This window comes from Macaca mulatta, chromosome 1 (genome assembly GCF_049350105.2).
Source record: "Macaca mulatta isolate MMU2019108-1 chromosome 1, T2T-MMU8v2.0, whole genome shotgun sequence".
In the NCBI taxonomy this organism is placed as follows: domain Eukaryota; kingdom Metazoa; phylum Chordata; class Mammalia; order Primates; family Cercopithecidae; genus Macaca; species Macaca mulatta.
In genome coordinates this window covers 215,144,697-215,164,685 of record NC_133406.1, presented here as the reverse complement: position 1 = coordinate 215,164,685, position 19,989 = coordinate 215,144,697, and the positions used below count along the sequence as shown (strand labels likewise).

The 19,989-nt window shown below is 51.3% G+C and overlaps 1 protein-coding gene across 5 annotated transcripts; it reads right to left on the bottom strand.

Moving 5' to 3' along the window:
- Positions 1 to 1,592: 1,592 nt before the first annotated feature.
- Positions 1,593 to 16,386, bottom strand: PAQR7 (progestin and adipoQ receptor family member 7). Of its 5 annotated transcripts, none has more exons than XM_077968870.1 (4): positions 15,812 to 16,214; positions 11,333 to 11,404; positions 10,656 to 10,772; positions 1,593 to 3,964 (listed from the first exon to the last, which is right to left on the bottom strand). In XM_077968870.1, exon 4 carries the CDS (start codon positions 3,940 to 3,942, stop codon positions 2,902 to 2,904), a length of 1,041 nt encoding a protein of 346 aa, XP_077824996.1. In that variant the 5' UTR covers positions 3,943 to 3,964; positions 10,656 to 10,772; positions 11,333 to 11,404; positions 15,812 to 16,214; the 3' UTR covers positions 1,593 to 2,901. The 5 variants fall into 5 exon arrangements, with proteins under 5 accessions (XP_077824996.1, XP_077825009.1, XP_014987138.1 ...); XM_077968883.1 differs by lacking the exons at positions 11,333 to 11,404; positions 15,812 to 16,214 and adding exons at positions 15,059 to 15,131; positions 15,513 to 15,584; XM_015131652.3 differs by lacking the exon at positions 11,333 to 11,404 and having other exon boundaries at positions 15,812 to 16,386.
- Positions 16,387 to 19,989: the final 3,603 nt, after the last annotated feature.

Genomic DNA, 19,989 nt, shown 5'->3' with positions numbered 1-19,989 from the left:
CTAGACACTCGAGTGTGCGAACAACTTTGGTAATTTTTTTTTTTTTTTAATGTAAGCGTAACTACGAAGCCACATGGAAGAGGATTTTGAAAAGGTTAAAATTTGGGGTCCAAAACTAGCTTTCAGTCCTGCTTTCACTGTTTACTGTGCCTTGGATTTTAAAAGAGGATCAAATGAAGTTTGTGAAAGCACTTTGTGAATTCAGAAAACCCCTTGGAAATGCAAAAATTCTGGCACCCCACCCATCCTTCTGTCCCTAACCACAATCTACATAGATGGAATATATGTATATTATATGTAATTTTTACATATTGTATATATATATAAAAAAAATTTTTTTTGAGACAGAGTCTCTCTGTCGCCCAGGCTGGAGTGCAGTGGCACGATCTCAGCTCACTGCAGCCCCGCCTCCTGGGTTCAAGCGATTCTTCCGCCTCAGCCTCCCGAGTAACTGGAAGTACAGGCACACGCCACCACACCCAGCTAATTTTTGTATTTTTAGTAGAGATGGGGTTCCACCATATTGGCCGGGCTGGTCTCGAACTCCTGACCTCGTGATCCGCCCGCCTTGGCCTCCCAAAGTGCTGGGATTACAGGCGTGAGCCACCGTGCCCGGTCAAAAATTTTTAAATTTTTTTTTGGCCGGGGGGAGGATCAGAAGCTCAGCCACCTCTTGCCCAGTCTGTAGCAGGTCAGCCAGGAGCCTCACCCATCTCTGCAGCCAGAGCCTGTCTTCACTGTGGACAGAGCCATCTCGCTTTGTCCCCCAGGCACAGTCTCGGCTCACTGCAACCTCAACCTCCTGGGGTCACGTGATCCTCCCACCTCAGCCTTCCAAGTAGCTGGGACTATAGGTGTGCGCCACCACGCCTGGCTAATTTTTGTGTTTTTAGTAGAGATGGATTTTCGCCATATTGGCCAGACTGGTCTCAAACTCCTGCCCTCAGCTGATCTGCCTGCCTCAGCCTCCCAAAGTGCTGGGATTACAGGCGTGAGCCACTGCACCTGGCCTATATCAAAATATTGATATACACATATTTTACGTGTGTGTGTATTTCGTAAGGTCCCCCACGATATTTTAGCAGTGAAGTGAAATTTCTAATTAATTTGGGTTTTCTTATCTTCCCAATTTTCCTTCATTGTATATATATTGCTGTGTACTATGGAAAAAGCAATATTATAAAAGTTAACATAACATACTCCTTTGGTGCGCATGCGAGGGGGCTCAATATGCATGGTGGAGTGTGCACGCCTCTGCCCCCTTCAGTAAAAACAAAAAAACCTTCCTTAATTGAAGAACAAACAAAAGTCTTTGTCAGATTATAAAGTGGGATTATATATATTTTAAACACATTTTAACTACTTCTAAAACTTTAGTAATAAAACTGCCCCCTACTCCCTTACCAAACAAATTTTGTATATATAGATATGGTATATAAGGCTCCAACCCCATCCCCCAGCAAAGATAAAACAAGAACTGCTCCCTCCACCCTATGTCCACTCCCAGGGGCCCCAACTTCCTCCGAAAACCTCCTCCAGTAATGCGAGCAGGGGCCCCTCCCTGAACAGGAGACAAAAAACAAAGAGGCGGCTACTGTCACAGTCACTTTATTGCATCCAGGCCATAATCCAGACCACCCCAGCCCCAGCCCCACTTTTCCTTCCGCACCTCTGGGTCTCTGCACAAGTTTCCCTCTGCCTGGAATGCCCTTCCTATTCTCCATCTGCAAACTCCTATTCACACTCCCCAACCCAAGACCCCGAGGGTCCCAGGCAGCACAGGTTAATCCCTCCTCAGCACTTCCCTTGACAGTTCATTCTGGTATCAAAGCCTTTGTCGGCCAGGCACGGTGGCTCATGCCTGTAATCCCAGCACTTTGGGAGGCCAAGGCGGGCGGATCACCTGATGTCAGGAGTTCGAGACCAGCCTGACCAACATGGAGAAACCCCATCTCTACTAAAAATACAGAAAATTAGCCAGGCATGGTGGTACATGCCTGTAATTCCAGCTACTCGGGAGGCTGAGGCAGGAAAATCACTTGAACCCAGGAGGCAGAGGTTGCAGTGAGCCAATATTGCACCATTGCACTCCAGCCTAGCCAACAACAGCAAAACTCCTTCTCAAAAAAAAAAAGTCTTTATCATCTTGCATTGATCCTCAGGGCCCAGCGGTGACCTGCCTCTGAGCAGAGGCCCAGGCCATTTATCCATTCAACACTGAATAGATAAATGAATCCTTAACAAGGGAACCAGGAAAGAAGCTGGGAACAGGCTGTGTGGGACACAGAAGCCAGAACTAGAAGATCTGGGACTCACTGTCTGGGATGGTGACTGAAGGGGTATGAAGCACTGGATGGGACCCATTTCTGTCTGGCACAATCTACTACCTTTGGGGTCTCTCTGCAGCGCCAACACTTGTGGCTGGGCTTCAAGGGACAGTAAGATCCTGCATATATTTTGGGCCTGCCCCTTCCACATCCAGCAATGAAATCTGAGTAGAAGTGGGTTGCCAAGGCCTATCCTGGCTCAGCTCAAATCTGACTCTGGCCTAAGTTTCACCTCCTGCCTAGACAATCTAGAAGCCCCAATCCTCACCAAGCTGATCCCCAGCCTCACCCCAGTGAGTGGCAGTGGAGGGGCAAGCTGGAGTGGCCCACATCTTTAACTCTTTCCCTCTCCCTGGACAAGGAGCTGGGGCAGGCCCAGAAGTGGACCCCAGCAACTCCCAGCCAATCCGTAAATCCAAGAATTGGCCAGTGACGCCCTTGAGTTGAGTGGTGCACAAAGAGTCACTGTGGGCCAGACACAAACAATTTTTACCAGGACTTGTTCCCCCCTGGAGCCAAGCCCAGACCCCTGTCCCCCCACAATACCTCCCTCCCTACTAGATGCCAGCCCCCTTCACTTGGTCTTCTGATCAAGTCTGCGCTGTACCAGCTGGCTCAGGAGGAACGCGGTGAGGACGCTGCTGCCCACCGTGAGCAGGAAGAGACCGGAAAAGTTGTGAGGCCAGTGCGTGTGCAGAGGCTCATAGATGGGCCGTCGGGCCTCATAGTCCAGTGCCACAGCCTCCAGCTGAGCCAGCGTGCACAGCACCAAGAAGATGTGGAAAAGTTGGTGGCCCTGCCCGAAGACATGGCAGCTGCCAGGGAACCAGCGCTCAGGCATGAAGGTAGAGAAGAAGGCAGCAGCCAGCAGAAAGAAGACCACCTGGCACTTGTGGTAGAGAAGAGCTGGGTCATCTATGGCAGGGTCGGAGGACACGAAGATACGATGCACCACAGGACTGATGTCCAGTGCATAGGCCAGGGCGGAGGGCACTTCCTGGCATGTGCGGCCCAGCAGGCCTGGTTTCTGGATGTATTTGTTATAGCAGGAGCCAGTGCAGGAAAGCCAGGCGAGAAAGGCAGCCATGGGCAGAAAAACGGCCTGCACCCGGGCATGCCAGGAGGGCTCGATAGCATAGTAGAAGTGTGCCAAGGCACTGCCAAACTGGTACACGGCCACCCCCACGTAGTCCAGGAAGAAGAAGCTGTAATGCCAGAACTCGGACTTGGCCTGCAGGAGATGAGCCAAGGCACTGAAGGAGAGATAGGTGAAAGAGGCAAGGACAATGATGAAGAGGGGCAGGGCATGTGGGTCTCCCCAGAAGTCCACAGTCTCCACAAAGAGGGCCAGTCGCAGCAGCAGCACCAGGGCCGCCAGCAGATGGGTCCAGACATTCACGGCCTCGTTGTGCTGCTGGAACAGTGTGCGGAAGTAGAAGCGCCAGGTCTGATGCAGCGGCCGGTAGCCCGCATAGATGTACGGCTTCCAGAAGAGCGGTGGCACCTCAGCTCGGTCCACCGTGAAGACAGGCTCTGGCTGCAGAGATAGCTGAGGCTCCTGGATGACCTGCCGCAGACTTGGCAGGAGGTGGCTGAGCTTCTGGGCCATGGCCATGGCTGTGGGCCTTGGCAGGGAGCTGGGAGAGAGACCAGAGCAAAGTCAGGGGCCTGGTGTCCTGACCCCCATGAGCAGCAGCTGGGGGGCTCTGATGCCCAAATCCTACTCCCTCCTTCCCAGTGGCCTTATCCTTACACTGGGTTTAAGAATAGAAGACTCGTCCTATGGAATTCCTCATTTCTGACCTCATGAGAGCAAGGATCCCAGGTACCTAGAACAGTGCCTGACACATAGTAGGTGCTCAATAAATGTCTAAGGAATGTATTAATAAGGCTCCCTGCCTCGTTAATTTCCTTTCCGGTCCAGGCTCTACACAGCAGCACCAGCTGTTTTCTCTCCTAAAGAACAGATCTGGCCATGTGAAACACATGACAGGGGTCAGGCTCTCTCAGCCCCTGTGTTCGCGCCACCATTAGTGTTCATCTGGTGGCAGTAATGACCTTGCTAACAGACCCACTGCCTCTACCTATCTAGCTCCTCGAGAGTGGCCAGGGTCCCCTATTGACCCTCCACTACCCTGCATGACCTGGTCCCTGCTACCTTCTCCAGTCTTGTTGTGTAACCACAGTGCACATCAAATCCAGTCACAGTGCCACCAACCCCTGGACTGCGCTTTCACATGTCTGTAGCTTTATACAAGTCGCTCCCTCCGCCTGAGACATTTTCCTCATCTCGCCTACCAGGCAAACCCCTATTCATTCCTCAAAAACCTATTTCTTGGCTAGGCATGAGGCCTCACTCCTGTAATCCAAGTGCTTCGAGAGGCCAAAGCAGGAGGATTCCTGAGGCCAGGAGTTCAACACCAGCCTGGGCAACATAGTGAGATCCTATCCCTATAAAAAAAGTTAGCCAGGCGTGGCGGCATGTGCCTATAGTCCCAGCTACTGGGGAGGCTGGGGCAGGAAGATCCCTGAGCCCAGGAATTCGACGTACAGTGAGCTATGATCACACTACTACACTCAAGCTTGATCAAGTTTGCTCTCAAGCGAGATCCTGTCTCTTAAAAAAACAAAAAAACCCCCATTTCTTCTAGGTTGCTTTCCCTGGCCTCCTGAACCTCCTACGATGACCCCTCCACTTGAGTGCTTATCATCAGACCATCCTTTGACCATTATCACACTTCTCATGATTGTTCATGTGAGCTCATCAAGGGGAGGCAGTTTGTCTCATTATTTTGTGAATCCCTGGTGCTTAGCAAGTCGCTGGCACTCAGTGCTGCTGAATGAAAGAACAACATGGCCAGGCGCGGTGGCTCACATCTGTAATCCCAGCACTTCGGGAGGCTGAAGCGGGAGGATCACCTGAGGTCAGGAGGTCGAGACCAGCCTAACCAACATGGAGAAATCCCGTCTCTACTAAAAATACAAAACTAGCCGGGTGTGGTGGCATATGCCTGTAAGCCCAGCTATTTGGGAGGCTAAGTCAGGAGAATTACTTGAACCTGGGAGGCGGAGGTTGCAGTGAGCTGAGATCACACCATCGCACTCCAGCCTGGGAAACAAGAGGGAAACTCCATCTCAAAAAAAAAAAAAAAAAAAAAAAGAACAACATGACACCATTCTGATAATACTTCATATCCTTCCAGGCCCAACTCAAAAGACCACTTTTTTCCTGAAAGTACCCAGTTAACAACTGATGAACCATACCCCCACTCTCAAAATCCCCTCTCCAGACCCTCCCCCAACTGCTCATGGTTGCTAGTTCCAAATAAATCCAATATAACCCCTTACCCTGGCATTCAAGGCCCACATGACCTGCTCCTACTACCCTTATTCCCCTCCTAACCCCAATGTCACACCCTGTGCCACCTTCCTTTCCCTGCACTGAAATCCTTTAAGGCCAGTACAAGCTGCCACCTCTGGGGCCTACTTACTGCTCCCCCAACCCCACTTTCCCCTCACCTATAATGGGTTACACAGTTTAACCTTGATTCATTCATTTAGCAAACACTTACTGAGCCCTTCTTTGCCTCAGACCCTGTGCTGGATGGGACAAGGAACAGAATGGAAGATTTGATCCCTGCCCTTATGAATGTCATGATCTGGCAAAAGATATAGAAACAAAAACAAATCACAGCAAATGCTCACACAGCACCTGCTAGAAGCTTCCCAGCAACGCTGCGAGGCAGACACTATCATTATTCCCATTTTCCAGGTAAGGAAACTGAGGTACAGAGAAGTTAAGTGCCTTGCCCAGCCACCTAGCCAGGAAGTAGCAGATGGCACAGGCATGCTCTGAACTCAAGTCTCTTTTTTTGTTTGTTTGTTTTTGTTTGTTTGAGACAGTCTTGCTCTGTCAGCCAGGCTGGAGTGCAATCTCGGCTCACTGCAGCCTCCACCTCCTGGGTTCAAGCAATTTTCCTGCCTCAGCCTCCCAACTAGGATTATAGGTGCCTGCCACCACGCCCAGCTAATTTTTGTGTTTTTAGTAGAGACGGGGTTTCACCACATTGGCCAGGCTGGTCTCAAACTCCTGACCTCAGGTGATCCGCCCGCCTTGGCCTCCCAAAGTGCTGGGATTACAGGTGTGAGTCAGAGCACCCGGCCTTGTTTTATTTTTAGATTATGTCTTGCTCTGTCCCCCAGGTTGGAGCACAGTGGTATAATCACAGCTCACTGCAGCCTTGACCTCATGGACTCAAGCAATCCTCCTATCAGCCTCCCAAGTGGCTGGGGCCACAGGCGCATGTTCCCATGCCCAGCTGATTTTTTAAATGTTTTTTTGTTTTTTTTTTTTTTTTTTTTGAGACGGAGTCTCGCTCTGCCACCCAGGCTGGAGTGCAGTGGCCGGATCTCAGCTCACTGCAAGCTCCGCCTCCCGGGTTCACGCCATTCTCCTGCCTCAGCCTCCCAAGTAGCTGGGACTACAGGCGCCCGCCACCTCACCCGGCTAGTTTTTTGTATTTTTTAGTAGAGACGGGGTTTCACCGTGTCAGCCAGGATGGTCTCGATCTCCTGACCTCGTGATCCGCCCGTCTCGGCCTCCCAAAGTGCTGGGATTACAGGCTTGAGCCACCGCGCCCGGCCTTTAAATGTATTTTTACTTTATTGTAGAGTCAGGGTCTCACTTTGTTGCCCAGGCTGGTCTCAAACTCCTGGCTTCAAGCGATCCTCCCACCTGGCCTCCCAAAGTGCTGGGATTACAAGTGTGAGCCACTGTGCTCTTAACCACTACCCTAAACTGCACTTTGCAACACAAGGTGGCAAGGGCTATTCATCATTTCCTAATTATATACTGTTTTACCTGGCTTCAATTACCATCATTCACTGTGTCACTCATTAACTCAAACATTTATTGAAAAATCTGCCAGACACTCTCTCCCTGCCCGCCAAATAAATTCCCTCCAAGCTTACTTATTGGACCCAGTGTTCAGGTTCATCAGATATTTATTGTGACTACCTTTGCACCAGTCACCAGACAAGGAAAAGAGATTCAGGCAGGATAAAGCATTCATGTTCTCTGCCCCCAGAGGCACTGTGATCACCCCCAAAACCAATCAAATAAGTCACACGCAGTCCAAGTAAATGCAGGGTGCTTGCTATATGCAAGGCAGCATCAAGACGACCCCAACCCCCCAAACCCACATCTCCGGAGCCTGATTTGCATTCCTAAGCTTCTCCTGCATTAGGATTCTGGCATCAGCCCTGCTCCCCAGCCTTTCCTAGTCCAGTGGGGAAGCAGGAGTTGTTACACTGCTGCACAAGGGCTGCTGCTTAGGACAACAGGCATGTGCAGGACTCTTCCATTCCCCAGCAAGCCTGGCACAGGGCAGATTTGGGAAGCAGACATTACTGCTGCACTAATTAATGGGGCCACTTCCATCCAGAGCACAAGACCCCCATTGGCCAGCCTTGCTGGTTGGGGAGCCAGTACTGGATTTCTCCATCTCCCCAAGAGATGGCTTCAACCTCAACAATCTGGCCCCTTACTCTTGTCCACAACTTTGTCTTCCCAACTGAGAACCTTGGAGGGCCAGAAAAGACCTCTGAAAGCATCTTGTGCAGCTCTCTTGTTTTACACTTAGGAAAGCAGAACCCAGAAACTGGAAGGCCTTCCCCAGAGTCCTCCCACCCAGCAAGGTTTCTATTCTACTATTGCGTCAAAGACCAGCGAATGATGGTGATGGTTGTGCCCTGTGGACACCTAGCTCCTGTGTGCTTGTGATCTGGTAAGTCCAGTCCTGTGCTCCATATCCCACTCTTGGAACTTCCCAAGATATAACAGCACATTAAAGACTCTTAGAAGGGCTGGACACGATGGCTCATGCCTGTAATCCCAGCACTTTGGGAGGCCAAGGCAGGCAGATCACTTGCAATCAGGAGTTCGAAACCAGCTTGGGCAACATGGTAAAACCCCGTCTCTATGAAAAAATACAAAAATTAGCCAGGTGTGGTGGTGTGCACCTGTAGTCCCAGATACTTGGGAAGCTGAGGCAGGAAGATCCCTTGAGCCTCAGAGGCGGAGGTTGCTGGGAGCCAAGATCATGCCACTGCACTCCAGCAACTCTTGTCTCAAAAAAAAAAAAAAAAAAAAAAAAAGCTCCAAGAAGTCCTGCAGTGAAGAAGTCAGCTTAGCTTTGTTGAATCAACATTTGCCAAGCTTATGTGACCATGGATTCCTTCCCTAGTAATAATTATAAAGCCAGCTGAGGCTGGGAGTGGTGGTTTATGTCTGTAATCCCAGCACTTTGGGAGGCTGAGGCAGGTGGATCACGAGGTCAAGAGATTGAGACCATTCTGGCCAACATGGTGAAACCCCGTCTCTACTAAAAATACAAAAATTTGCTGGGCGTGGTGGCGGCCGGCTGTAGTCCCAGCTACTTGGGAAGCTGAGGCAGGAGAATGGCTTGAACCTGGGAGGCAGAGGTTGCAGTGAGCCAAGATTGCAGCACTGCACTCAAGCCTGGGCAACAAAGTGAGACTCCACCTCAAGAAAAAAAAAAAAGCCAGTTGCAATGTAGAAAGTGTTTACTATATGCCCACTCTTCACAGTCCTGTTGCAATTAACTCTCATAACTTGCCTGTGAGGTAGGTACTATTCTGCCCATTTTGTTGTTGTGAATAATGAAATTCAGAGAAGTTAAAAGCTCCCAGCTGGGCGCAGTGGCTCACACCTATGATCCCAGCACAATAGGAGGCTGAGGTGGGCGGATCACCTGGGGTCAGGAGTTCGAGACCAGCCTGGCCAACATGGTGAAACCCCATGTGTACCAAAAATACAAAAATTAGCCGGGCATGGTGGTGCATGCTTGTAATTCCAGCTACTCAGGAGGCTGAGGCAGGAGAATCACTTGAGCCTGGGGAGCTGAGATTGCAGTGAGCCGAGATCATGCCACTGCACTCCAGCCTGGGCGACAGAGTGAGGCTCTCTCAAAAAAAAAAAAAAAAGGCCGGGCGCGGTGGCTCAAGCCTGTAATCCCAGCACTTTGGGAGGCCGAGACGGGCGGATCACGAGGTCAGGAGATCGAGACCATCCTGGCTAACACGGTGAAACCCCGTCTCTACTAAAAATACAAAAAATTAGCCGGGCGTGGTGGCGGGCGCCTGTAGTCCCAGCTACTCGGGAGGCTGAGGCAGGAGAATGGCGTAAACCCGGGAGGCGGAGCTTGCAGTGAGCTGAGATCCGGCCACTGTACTCCAGCCTGGGTGACAGAGCGAGACTCCGTCTCAAAAAAAAAAAAAAAAAAAAAAGCCAAAAAAAAGCTCCTTACCCACGGTAGGAGGATGGGGGAGGGAGGAGGGAGAGCCAGGACTGGTCTGTAGATGCTTGCAGACACGGCTGTTGCCCTGCTCCAGGCACCCTTGTCTGCATCCTACAGAACAACTGTGCAAAATCCTGGTCTAAAGCAGGCAACCAGGCCCTTTCTTATAAATTACTTTCTTAGGCTTCTAGCAATTCAGTCTCCCTAAGTTGCTAGCTACCCGCTTGCTCCCAATATTCTCCAGGGAGAATATTGGGCTCACAGCCACCTCCTTAGCTTAGTGACAGCGCTCCCTTACACCTCTCTCCCCCAGACATAATGGGCCCTATGGACAAAACCTGGAGGCAACATGCTAGGATGACAGAGGCCCCGCCACCCTATTTTCTTTAGACCTCAGCTAGAGGCCTCACTCCATCTAAATAGTTCTGTTTTCAGAATTAGTTTCCACCTCCTGACTCCATGGAAAGGGACTCTGATCTAGGGGAAAGGAAAAAGCAGGGGCAGGGGTCAAGCCTGAGCCAGCAGGATGAGGATGGGTATCCAGAGGGCACCATCAGGGCATCCTCTGAGTGGTCAGCCTCTGAGTCATGTGCCCACCAGGCTGCTGGGCCCTGTCTATTCAGGCAGCTCAGCCCAACTCACCTCCATAGGCCCCTCCAAGTCTGGCAAATTGCACTGGGTACCTGGGGGTTTCTCTCGAGCCTGGCAGCTGGTGACCTCTACTGTGGGACTGGGCAAATTCACCAGATGCTGAGCACTTCCACAGATGAGGGGCACTAGGGGCGGGGCTTCCAGGGACTAGGGGTATCTTGTGTGATGTCACCAGAGGGTGGGGCTAAAGACAACCTCCCACACCTCTCCTCCCCCGCTTCACCACTCCCATAGTGGGGAAATCCATGCTAAACTGTGTGTCTTCCTAGCCAGGCCTCCGCTGCAGCAAGCAGCTCACCGTTCACCTCTGCATGAGACTTATGGGGAAACCGAGGGCCAGCTGAAAAGTTTGACTTACCTGAGATCACACAGCAAGGCAAAGGCAAAGCCAGGTGACTAGGGCCTGGTTGATGGTAGGGCCTGCTTGATGGTGTCAGGCAAACTTCGGTGGCTCCGGTCCACTACTCAGTGGGAACTAGAATGGAAGGAGGTTAGGAATAAAGGAAAAAGAAGACACTATAAAAGCGCACAGAGATGGACTTCAGATTCAGACAAACCAGGTTTGACTCCTGTTTCCATAACATGCTAGCTGTGTGACCTTAGACAAGTGACTCACTTTCTCTGATTCTTAGCTCTCTCATGGGAATGACAACATTATCTACCTCATAGGTTGCTGCAAAGATTAAATTTAATAGAACAAAGTTTTGGCTTCATTTAGGGACTCAACAAATTATTGCAATTATTATTAATAATAGTAGTAGTCTTTGAAATATCCCCAGCCTGAGAGATTTGGAGTTTTCTAAAAAACTCTCTTCTTTTAGCCCTCAACAGCTAGTTCCATTGGATTTGGGGGCCTCAGGAATTTCACTGTGTTCTTAAACATTTACCTTATCCCTGGGGGTGTAGACCAGGGAAATTTGGCTAGAGTTTGGACTTCCAAGGACACTGACCTTACTTAATCATTAAACTGCTCTTAGCAAAGACCATTCAGAGTAACTGTTCTGAATTAACACAGCCCTGAAAATTGGTGCTTACCCACAGGCCCAAGAGACGTAGCTAAGAAGTGACAGCCCCAGGGGAAGGGGCCTCAACTCCAGCAGCTCAGCCCTGGAGAGCAGGAGGGCACAAGAGGGAGAACCGAATTAGCAGGTGATCCAAATGGCATGCGGTCTGGCCTGGACATGTCTTACAGAAGGTTTGGGAGGCTTCTGGGTTGGCTAAACCTCAGAAGTGCGATCTCCAGGGCTCCAGTGGGAATGCCTCTGTCAGCCTGAGCCGCTCCTTCCTCCCTTCCCCTCCCCTTCACTTCCCCACCCCTCCCAATTCATATTCCTCAACTCAGGGTCAGCCCTGCTCACCTCCCTCCTTAACCAAGGCTTGCCAGCCCCAGCCTGCTCTCCAAGGATACACACTGTCAAAGGTTCCCATAACACCCCTGGGGCAAAACAGACCAGGCTGCAGGGATGTGCTGGAAAATGGGCTTATGGAGAGGGAGAGCCCTGGGTTACCCCCATCTCACAGATTTCACTCAGTGCTTACTATATGCCAGCCTCAATGCGACCCAGGCATTCTATGTGTTGGGGCACACAGAAAATGAAGCAGACAGGCTCCCTGCCCCGACGGGCTCACCCACACAAATGCCCATGGGGCCTAGGAAGATCCAGCCTGGAGGGAAGCCAGCCAGGTGGTGAGCCTGGAGAACTGGAGAAGGCTGCTGCCCTGGGGGGTGGACATCCTCCACTAATCTCCAGCAGGCTGTTTCAAGAGAAGCCAGAAGCCTCATTTTTATGTGAGGATGAAATTTCGGGTCTGGAATTCACCTGCTGTGTGATTCTGCAAGAGTCCCTCAACCTCTCTGAGCTTGTTTCCTCTCTGGAATCAGAGGATTAAAATAGCTGCCTCTTGGGCTCCTGTGGTAGCAAAACAAAGCCATGGATGCCAGGTGTTCGCTCTGGCACAGTGCTGGCTCTGCCGTTTCTGTGGGGTTCTCATCCTGACTCAGCCACTCAATCCCTGTGTGACCTTGGACAAGTCCCTTCCCCTCGTGGCCCTGTTTTTCCAAATGTCAAAGGAAAGAGTATATTCACCAGTGACTTCCAAGGGCCCTTAGGCCCTGGGACAGTCCAAGAATATTTACTTTAGGCCTCCTCTGTGCCAGGCACTGGAGCTTCCTCAGTGACAGAGCCACTTAAACCACTGCCCTCATAGAACTAACAGCCCAGGGAATTCATACCAATGCTAACACCACAGGATTTTTTTTTTTTTTTTTTTTTTTTGAGACAGGGTCATGCTCTGTCGCCCAGGCTGGAGCGTAGTGGTGCGAACACAGCTCACTGCAGCCTTGACCTCCCAAGCTCCGGTGATCCTTCTTCAGCCTCTTGAGTAGTTGGGATCACAGGTGCATGCTACCATGCCTATTTTTTAAAATTATGTGCAGAGACAAGGTCTTGCTACGTTGCCCAGGCTGGTCTTGAACTCTTGGTCTCAAGTCATCCTCCCACCTCAGCCTCCCAAAGTGTTGGGATTGTAGGCGTGAGCAACAGTGCCCAGCCAACACCTCAATATATTAATACCCTGCCCTCCTTGAGCTTATAGCTCAGCTAAATAACACCTATTATAAGCATTACTTGGTTACAATTCCACTTCCTCTTTAGTTTCCTTCTTGGCATGCAAAATATTCATTGTTGCCTCTCTGGGCCCTGATTGTTCCAGCACATTCTCTTAAAGATAACTTTTTCTCAGCATGGAAGGCAAAGTCTAACCCCATTAGATACAAATAATAAGGCCAGACCAATGTTAACACTGGGGCTGTCAGAAGAAAATCCTCTTGAAGGGTCTTTAGTGAGGATGACCCAATATGGCACCTGAAATATCATTAATGAGATTAGGTGCTACCATTCATAATATATAGTGGCTGGCTGTTGACAAAGAACTTTCACACACATTTTACCTCTCCCTCACAACTCTCTGGATCCACAGCCAACCTGGAGGCCCAGCTCCGGAGGCGGGAGGGCACAGCACATCTATCTGACTCCAAAACCAGTGCTCTTGCCCTTTGTCCAGCACGGGCAACTCCCAGGCACCCAGTGGTGACCACAGATTATACAGAAAGTTTTCATCCCTGGCTGGCCTCCCAGTCTCTTAGCAACTGGGTCACCTCCCTCAATGCAAGCTAACTCCCCAACTTGGTCCAAAGTGTTTAAAGAAAAAGTCCCTACATGTCTTCCAAAACTGAACAGAAACTGGTTTCTTTTTGGAACTTTAGCACTTGGGGCCTCCATGTATTTGTACTGGAAAATGTGATCAGAATGAAATAAGTAATTCTTTCTTTTCTTGAGATAGGGTCTCACTCTGTCACCAGGCTGAAGTGCAGTGCAGCGATCACTGCAGCCTCAACTGCCCAGGCTCAAGCGATCCTCCCACCTCAGCCTCCTGAGTAGCCCTAACCACAGGCACACAATACCATGCCTGGCTAATTTTTTTATTACGTGTAGAGACAAGGTCTCACTATGTTGCCCAGGCTGGTCTTGAATTCCTGGGCTTGAGCAATCCTCCTGCCTTGGCCTCTCAAAGTGCTGGGCTTACAATCATGAGCCACTGTACCCAGCCTCATTCATTGCTTTTTTTTTTTTTTTTTTTTTTTGAGACAAAGTTTCGCTCTTGTTGCCCAGGCTGAAGTACAATAGCATGATCTTGGCTCACTGCAACCTCTGCCTCCCAGGTTCAAGCAATTCTCCTGCCTCAGCCTCCTGAGTAGCTGGGATTACAGGCATGCCCCACCACGCCCAGCTAATTTTGAACTTTTAGTAGAGACGGGGTTTCTCCATGTTGGTCAGGCTGGTCTCAAACTCGCGACTTCAGGTGATCTGCCTGTCTCGGCCTCCCAAAGTGCTGGGATTACAGGTGTGAGCCACCGCGCCCGGCCTTTTTCTTTTTTTTTTTTGAACAGGGTCTATGCTCTGTCCCCCAGGCTGGAGTACGGTGGCACCATCTTGGCTCACTGCAACCTTGAACTCGTGGCTTAAGCCATCCTCTCACCTCAGCCTCCCAAAGCACTAGGATTACAAGTGTGAGCTCCCACAGCTGGCCTGAAAAAACAATTCTTTTTTTTTTTTTTTTTTTTTTTTGAGACGGAGTCTCGCTCTGTAGCCCAGGCTGGAGTGCAGTGGCACAATCTCAGCTCACTGCAAGCTCCGCCTCCCGGGTTCACGCCATTCTCCGGCCTCAGCCTCCCGAGTAGCTGGGACTACAGGCGCTGCCACCTCGCCCGGCTATTTTTTGTATTTCTTAGTAGAGACGGGGTTTCACCGTGTTAGCCAGGATGGTCTCGATCTCCTGACCTCGTGATCCGCCCGTCTCGGCCTCCCAAAGTGCTGGGATTACAGGCTTGAGCCACCGCGCCCGGCCAGAAAAAACAATTCTTAAAGAAATTATTCTGTGGAGCTGAGACTCACAACTGCTCTGAGGAGGGGGAATCTCTCAGGCCCAGAGAGGTTGGGTGAGCTAACTACAGTCACTCAGCATGGGGCACAGAAAAAGGACCTGAGCTTCACTGCTGACCAGCAAGGAACCCTCTGGGCAGAGAAACTAAGGCAGGAGAGGGGCAGTCTCTCAACAAGAGGACCCAGAGGTACCACAGGCCTCATGACCAGAGGCTGGGTCCCTCTCTCCGATAGGAGCTCAGACTTGGGGTCCTGGGCTGTCCACCCAGGAGCAGCCAGACTCAGAATCCATCAAACTCTTCAGACTCGGAGGCCTTACCTTGGCCTAGCCCCACAGGCTTCCTCCAGGGGCTGCCACAGGGAAATTTCCGGGGATCTTCAAAGCCTGCAGCCTTGAGGCAAGTGCTGTGGGTTTTTCCCTTCCCACACTGTGTGTGGGGAACCCCAGGCTCTCCTGACACCGGGGAGGCTCCCTCATCCCCCAAGGTGTCTAGGCTGCTTGGGACCATGGAGCAAGTGCCCCTCTTGGCCCCCAGCAGTGCTATTCCCACTGTTTCTGGATCCCTAAGTGGGAATCCTTCACATCAGCCGGTTCTGGGCACCCACACCCCTTCCTGTCCCGGTCTCACCTAGATTCCCCCTCCAGAAAGCAGTGAGCTCCCTGACTGTCCTCCTCCAGGAAGGCAGCGGCCTTGCCCGGACCAGACGCCACTGCCCACTCCCTGCCCTCCATCCTTCACTCTACCCAAGCAGCCCTCCCCTTCCCTGCTCACTAGGCAAACAGGCTCTCAGGCCCCCCATCCGCATCCTCCTCAGTCGTGCTCCTTCTGTTCCTCCCACCCTTCCCAAGACACCCCCATCCAGTGAGCTCCTCCCTCCTGCGCCCTCCGCTGGCTGCTTCCCCGGGCGGGCGTCCTCTCACTTAGCCCGGGTGCTCCCCTCCGGCTCCGCGTCCTCCCCTGCCCCGAGAAGCCCTGCCCTTCCCACGTCCAGCCCCGCAACCCCGCCGCGCCCCGTGGGGAGCCCCCTCGTCTGCGGCCAGCCAGGCCTCCCCGTCTTGGCAGCCCCGTACCTGAGCCGGAGCCGAGCTGGGAAGGCCGCGGTGGCCGGGTCGGCGGAGCCGGCAGATAAAGGGGCGGCCGGGCAGCGGCTCCGCCCCAAGCCGGGGGAGGGCGGGCGGCCTCGGGCGCTCCGGCTGCAGCCGCCTCCCCGGGCCCGGGCTATGCCGAGCGTCCCGCACCCAGCCTGCTGCGCACAAGCAGCTCTGCCCCGCCAGGCCCACGTGTTGCACGCGCGGGAGAGGGGTCGGCCGCGTCGAGGCGGCTTCTCAGGACTTCTTGTGGCGTCACATAGATGGGGAGACTGAGGCCCAGGAGTGGACTCCCGGGGCTCCTCGGCGCGGGGCTGCGGCCGCGCTTCTCGCACTTCGGGACGACGGGAAGCGCAGCTTCCGGCTTCTGCGCCCGGCTGACCCTGGGAGGGTTGGGGAGGGCGGCCGCAGGAGAGTGGCTGAGTGTCCCAGCTAGAGCCCGGCCGGCCCCCACGCTCACTCAGCGCACCCCGCTCCACCGCTCCCGAGGCCACTCTGCTCGAGATACGCCCCAGCGTTCGCACCTTCATTTCTCTGCTGGGGCAGCTCCAACCCCTCCTTGGGCACCCCTGGCTTCTTAAAGTTCCCACCCGAAACCCGCCCCTCGGGCAGCTTCCCCAGCTCTGTCCAGCCGAGTGCACCCAGCCTGGACCTGTATTCAAACACCCACTCTCTATCCTCTGGTGTTACACCTTCCCAGCTCTAGGAGCACCTGAAGGGTGAGGAATCCCTCCACATAGCAGGCCCCCCGTAAATACTGGATCAACAATGCCACAGATTGCCCGTTCCTCTAGTATGCAAAGACCTGGAACAGGCAGAATGGGGAGACCCCCACTCTCACGGCTCTTGGGAGCACACAGTCTGCCGGATGGGAGGCCAAGAGGAGACAGTCTAGGAGAAGACGCCGCTCTGCCCTTAGGGAGTTCTGAGACCGCTGGGAGAGGCGGTTGTGCCTAAACACGATGCCAAGATCCCAGTCCTCGAGCTCCCGTAGCTCACCATGGAACCTTGGGACAGTCTCCTTGTTCTCTCTGGGCCACAGGTTTATTAACTGTAATAAACTGTAAAACAGAAATAATACCACCAATCTGCCAGCACTGTTAGAAGAATTAAATAAAGCAATGGGCATGAAGGGTCTTTGTCCACTGCAAAGTCCTAGAGGAAGATATATTTCTCTATTATATTTGAAATTAATATAGTCAGGCCAGGCAAGGTGGCCCATGCCTGTAATCCCAGCACTTTGGAAGGCCAAGGTGGGAGAATTGGTTGAGCCCAGGAGTTCTAGGTTAGAGAGAGACATGATTGTAGCACTGCACTCCAGCCTGGTTGACAGTGAGACCCCGTGGAAAGGAAAGGAAAGGGAAAGGGAAAGGAAAGAAAGAAAGGAAGGGAGGGAGGTGGGAGGGAGGGAGGCTAGTTATGTAATCTTAATAGCATGAAACCGGTCTCTCCTTCAACAGGTTCAGACAAGCCCATAAGAATTAGTTAAATCTGTTACATGCATGAATAGGAAGAATAGCGTAGAACATCTTCATTTAGAGCTGATAGAGAACAGACAACGAAAACAAGTAAGGACATTATGGAGAAGATATTCTGCATAATAGAATATATTCTGTTATCGTGAATAAAAATTAAAAACTTGGAAGGTGACTTGGACTCAGCCTTCATTTTTGGAACACCTGCTCCATGCTGGGCTCCTTTCGAAAGCTACAGTTTGTTAATCTCTTGCCATGTGCCAATCGGTGCACTAAATGGTTACAGTGACTACCTCCTTTGATCCAGACAGCTCTATAAAGTACATACGATAATTAACCCATTTTACAAATTGGGAAGCTGAGGCTCAGAGAGGTGACAAGAGATTTTTCTGTTATCTCATTTAACCCTCATGCATTCCTTTGAGGTGAGTGTGATGATCCTGTAGGGGCTCAGAAAATAATACACCAAAGTCCCCAAAGTGAGGGCCTAAGAAGCAGCCTCAGTCTGGTCCAAAAGTAGTGAATTATCTCAGTTTGATTGTTTAGTCAGTTACAGACCAAACTCCTTGTTCGACTCTTCACCCCTTCTCACTACTGCACTTGATGGACGGACGGAAGGAAAGAAACAAAAAAAAAAAAAAAGGAAAAAGAAGAAAAGAAAAAGCAAACTCCTGTAATCCCAGCACTTCGGTAGGCTGAGGTGGGTGGATCACTTGAGGCCAGGTGTTTGAGACCAGCCTGGCCAACATGGTGAAACCCCATTTCTACTAAAAATACAAAAATTAGCTGGGCGTGGTGGCACACACCTGTAATCCCAGCTACTCAGGAGGCTGAGACAGGAGAATCGCTTGAACCTGGGAGGCAGAGTTTGCAGTGAGCTGAGATAGCACCACTGCACTCCAGCTTGGGCAAGAAAGTGAGACTCTGTCTCCAAAAAAAAAAAAAAAGAAAAAAGAAAACTCAAAAGTAGTCTCTGTCGGCCGGGCGCGGTGGCTCACGCTTGTAATCCCAGCACTTTGGGAGGCTGAGGCGGGCAGATCACGAGGTCAGGAGATCAAGGCTATGGTGAAACCCCGTTTCTACTAAAAATACAAAAAGTTAGCCGGGCGCGGTGGCGGGCACCTGTAGTCCCAGCTACTCGGAAGGCTGAGGCAGGAGAATGGCGTAAACCCAGGAGGCAGAGCTTGCAGTGAGCTGAGGTCGCGCCACCGCACTCCAGCCTGGGGGACAGGGCGAGACTCCGTCTCAAAAAAATAAAAATAAAAAAGTAGTCTCTGTCCTGCCCTCCTGTCTCTGACCCCTAAGCCATAGAAACTAGAATATCTCTTCCCCAGTGCAGGTCATAGAAACTAGAACCCTTTTCCCCCAAAGCCAGGCATTACACCTAAAAATACTGCTCCAGGCCGGGCGCAGTGGCTCATACCTGTAATCCCAGCACTTTGGGAGGCCAAGGCGAACGAACCACGAGGTCAAGAGATTGAGATCATCCTGGCCAACATGGTAAAACCCCGTCTCTACTAAAAATACAAAAATTAGCTGGGTATGGTGGCACACACCTGTAGTCCCAGCTACTCAGGAGGCTGAGGCAGGAGAATCGCTTGAACCCAGGAGGTGGAGGTTGCAGTGAGCCTAGATCGCAACACTGCACTCCAGCCTGGTGACAGTGAGACTCCATCTCTAATATATATAATATATATATTTTTTAGTAGAGATGTATTATTAATATATTATAAATATACTAAATTTACTCTACTAAATATACTCTACTAAAATATATACTATATATATTGCTCTAACTTTTCTGCCTCCCACCCCTACCCCGCCCCAGTCTTTTTGTGTAACAGGTGGCCATGAAGAAATTAAGACCCTTGGCTGGGGATGGTGGCTCACACTTATAATCCCAGCACTTTGGGAGGCTGAGGTGGGTGAATCACAAGGTTAGGAGTTCGAGACCAGCCTGGCCAACATGATGAAACCCTGTCTCTACTAAAAATACAAACATTAGCTGGGCATGGTGGCAGGTGCCTGTAATCCCAGCTACTCAGGAGGCTGAGGCAGGAGAACTGCTTGAACCCAGGAGGTGGAAGTTGCTGTGAGCCGAGATTATACCACTGCACTCCAGCCTGAGCAACAGAGCTAGACTCCATCAGGAAGGAAGGAAGGAAGGGAGGGAGAGAGGGAGGGAGGGAGGGAGGGAGGGGAATTAAGACCCTTATTCCAGAAGGGTCCTGCCCCATACCCAGGAGGGAGGAATGCTGCACAGAAAGGCCAGGAAGAATCTGGACAGACAGGTCTTGCTGGGCTTCCTTACTCTGTCTCTTATTAACATTAGAACATGTCCTTTTTGTCCAGTCATATTTCTTCATAGCTGTCCATACTCCATTAAACCTAAGCATAAAAATGGACAGTTTCCCCCATGTCTTTGGGTCCTCATTCTGAAGCCTCTGTGCCACATACAACTATAATCAAATAAATTTGTCATGCTTCTTTCTTGTTAACTTGTCTTTGTTACAGGCGTGTTAGCCATGACCCTTATGATAGAGAGGAAAGAGATTACCCTTTCTGCCCCTACAATCCCTATTTTATGATAGAAAAACTGAGGCCCAGAGAGGAGAAATTTCGTGTCCCAGGTCACACAGCTCCAGAGGTATTCAGGTTCTGGGACGTGGATCTGGAGGTGTGCTT

Coding starts and splice junctions, on each gene's coding strand:
- PAQR7 (XM_015131652.3), bottom strand. CDS start 3,942: ATGGCCATGGCCCAGAAGCTCAGCCACCTCCTGCCAAGTCTGCGGCAG.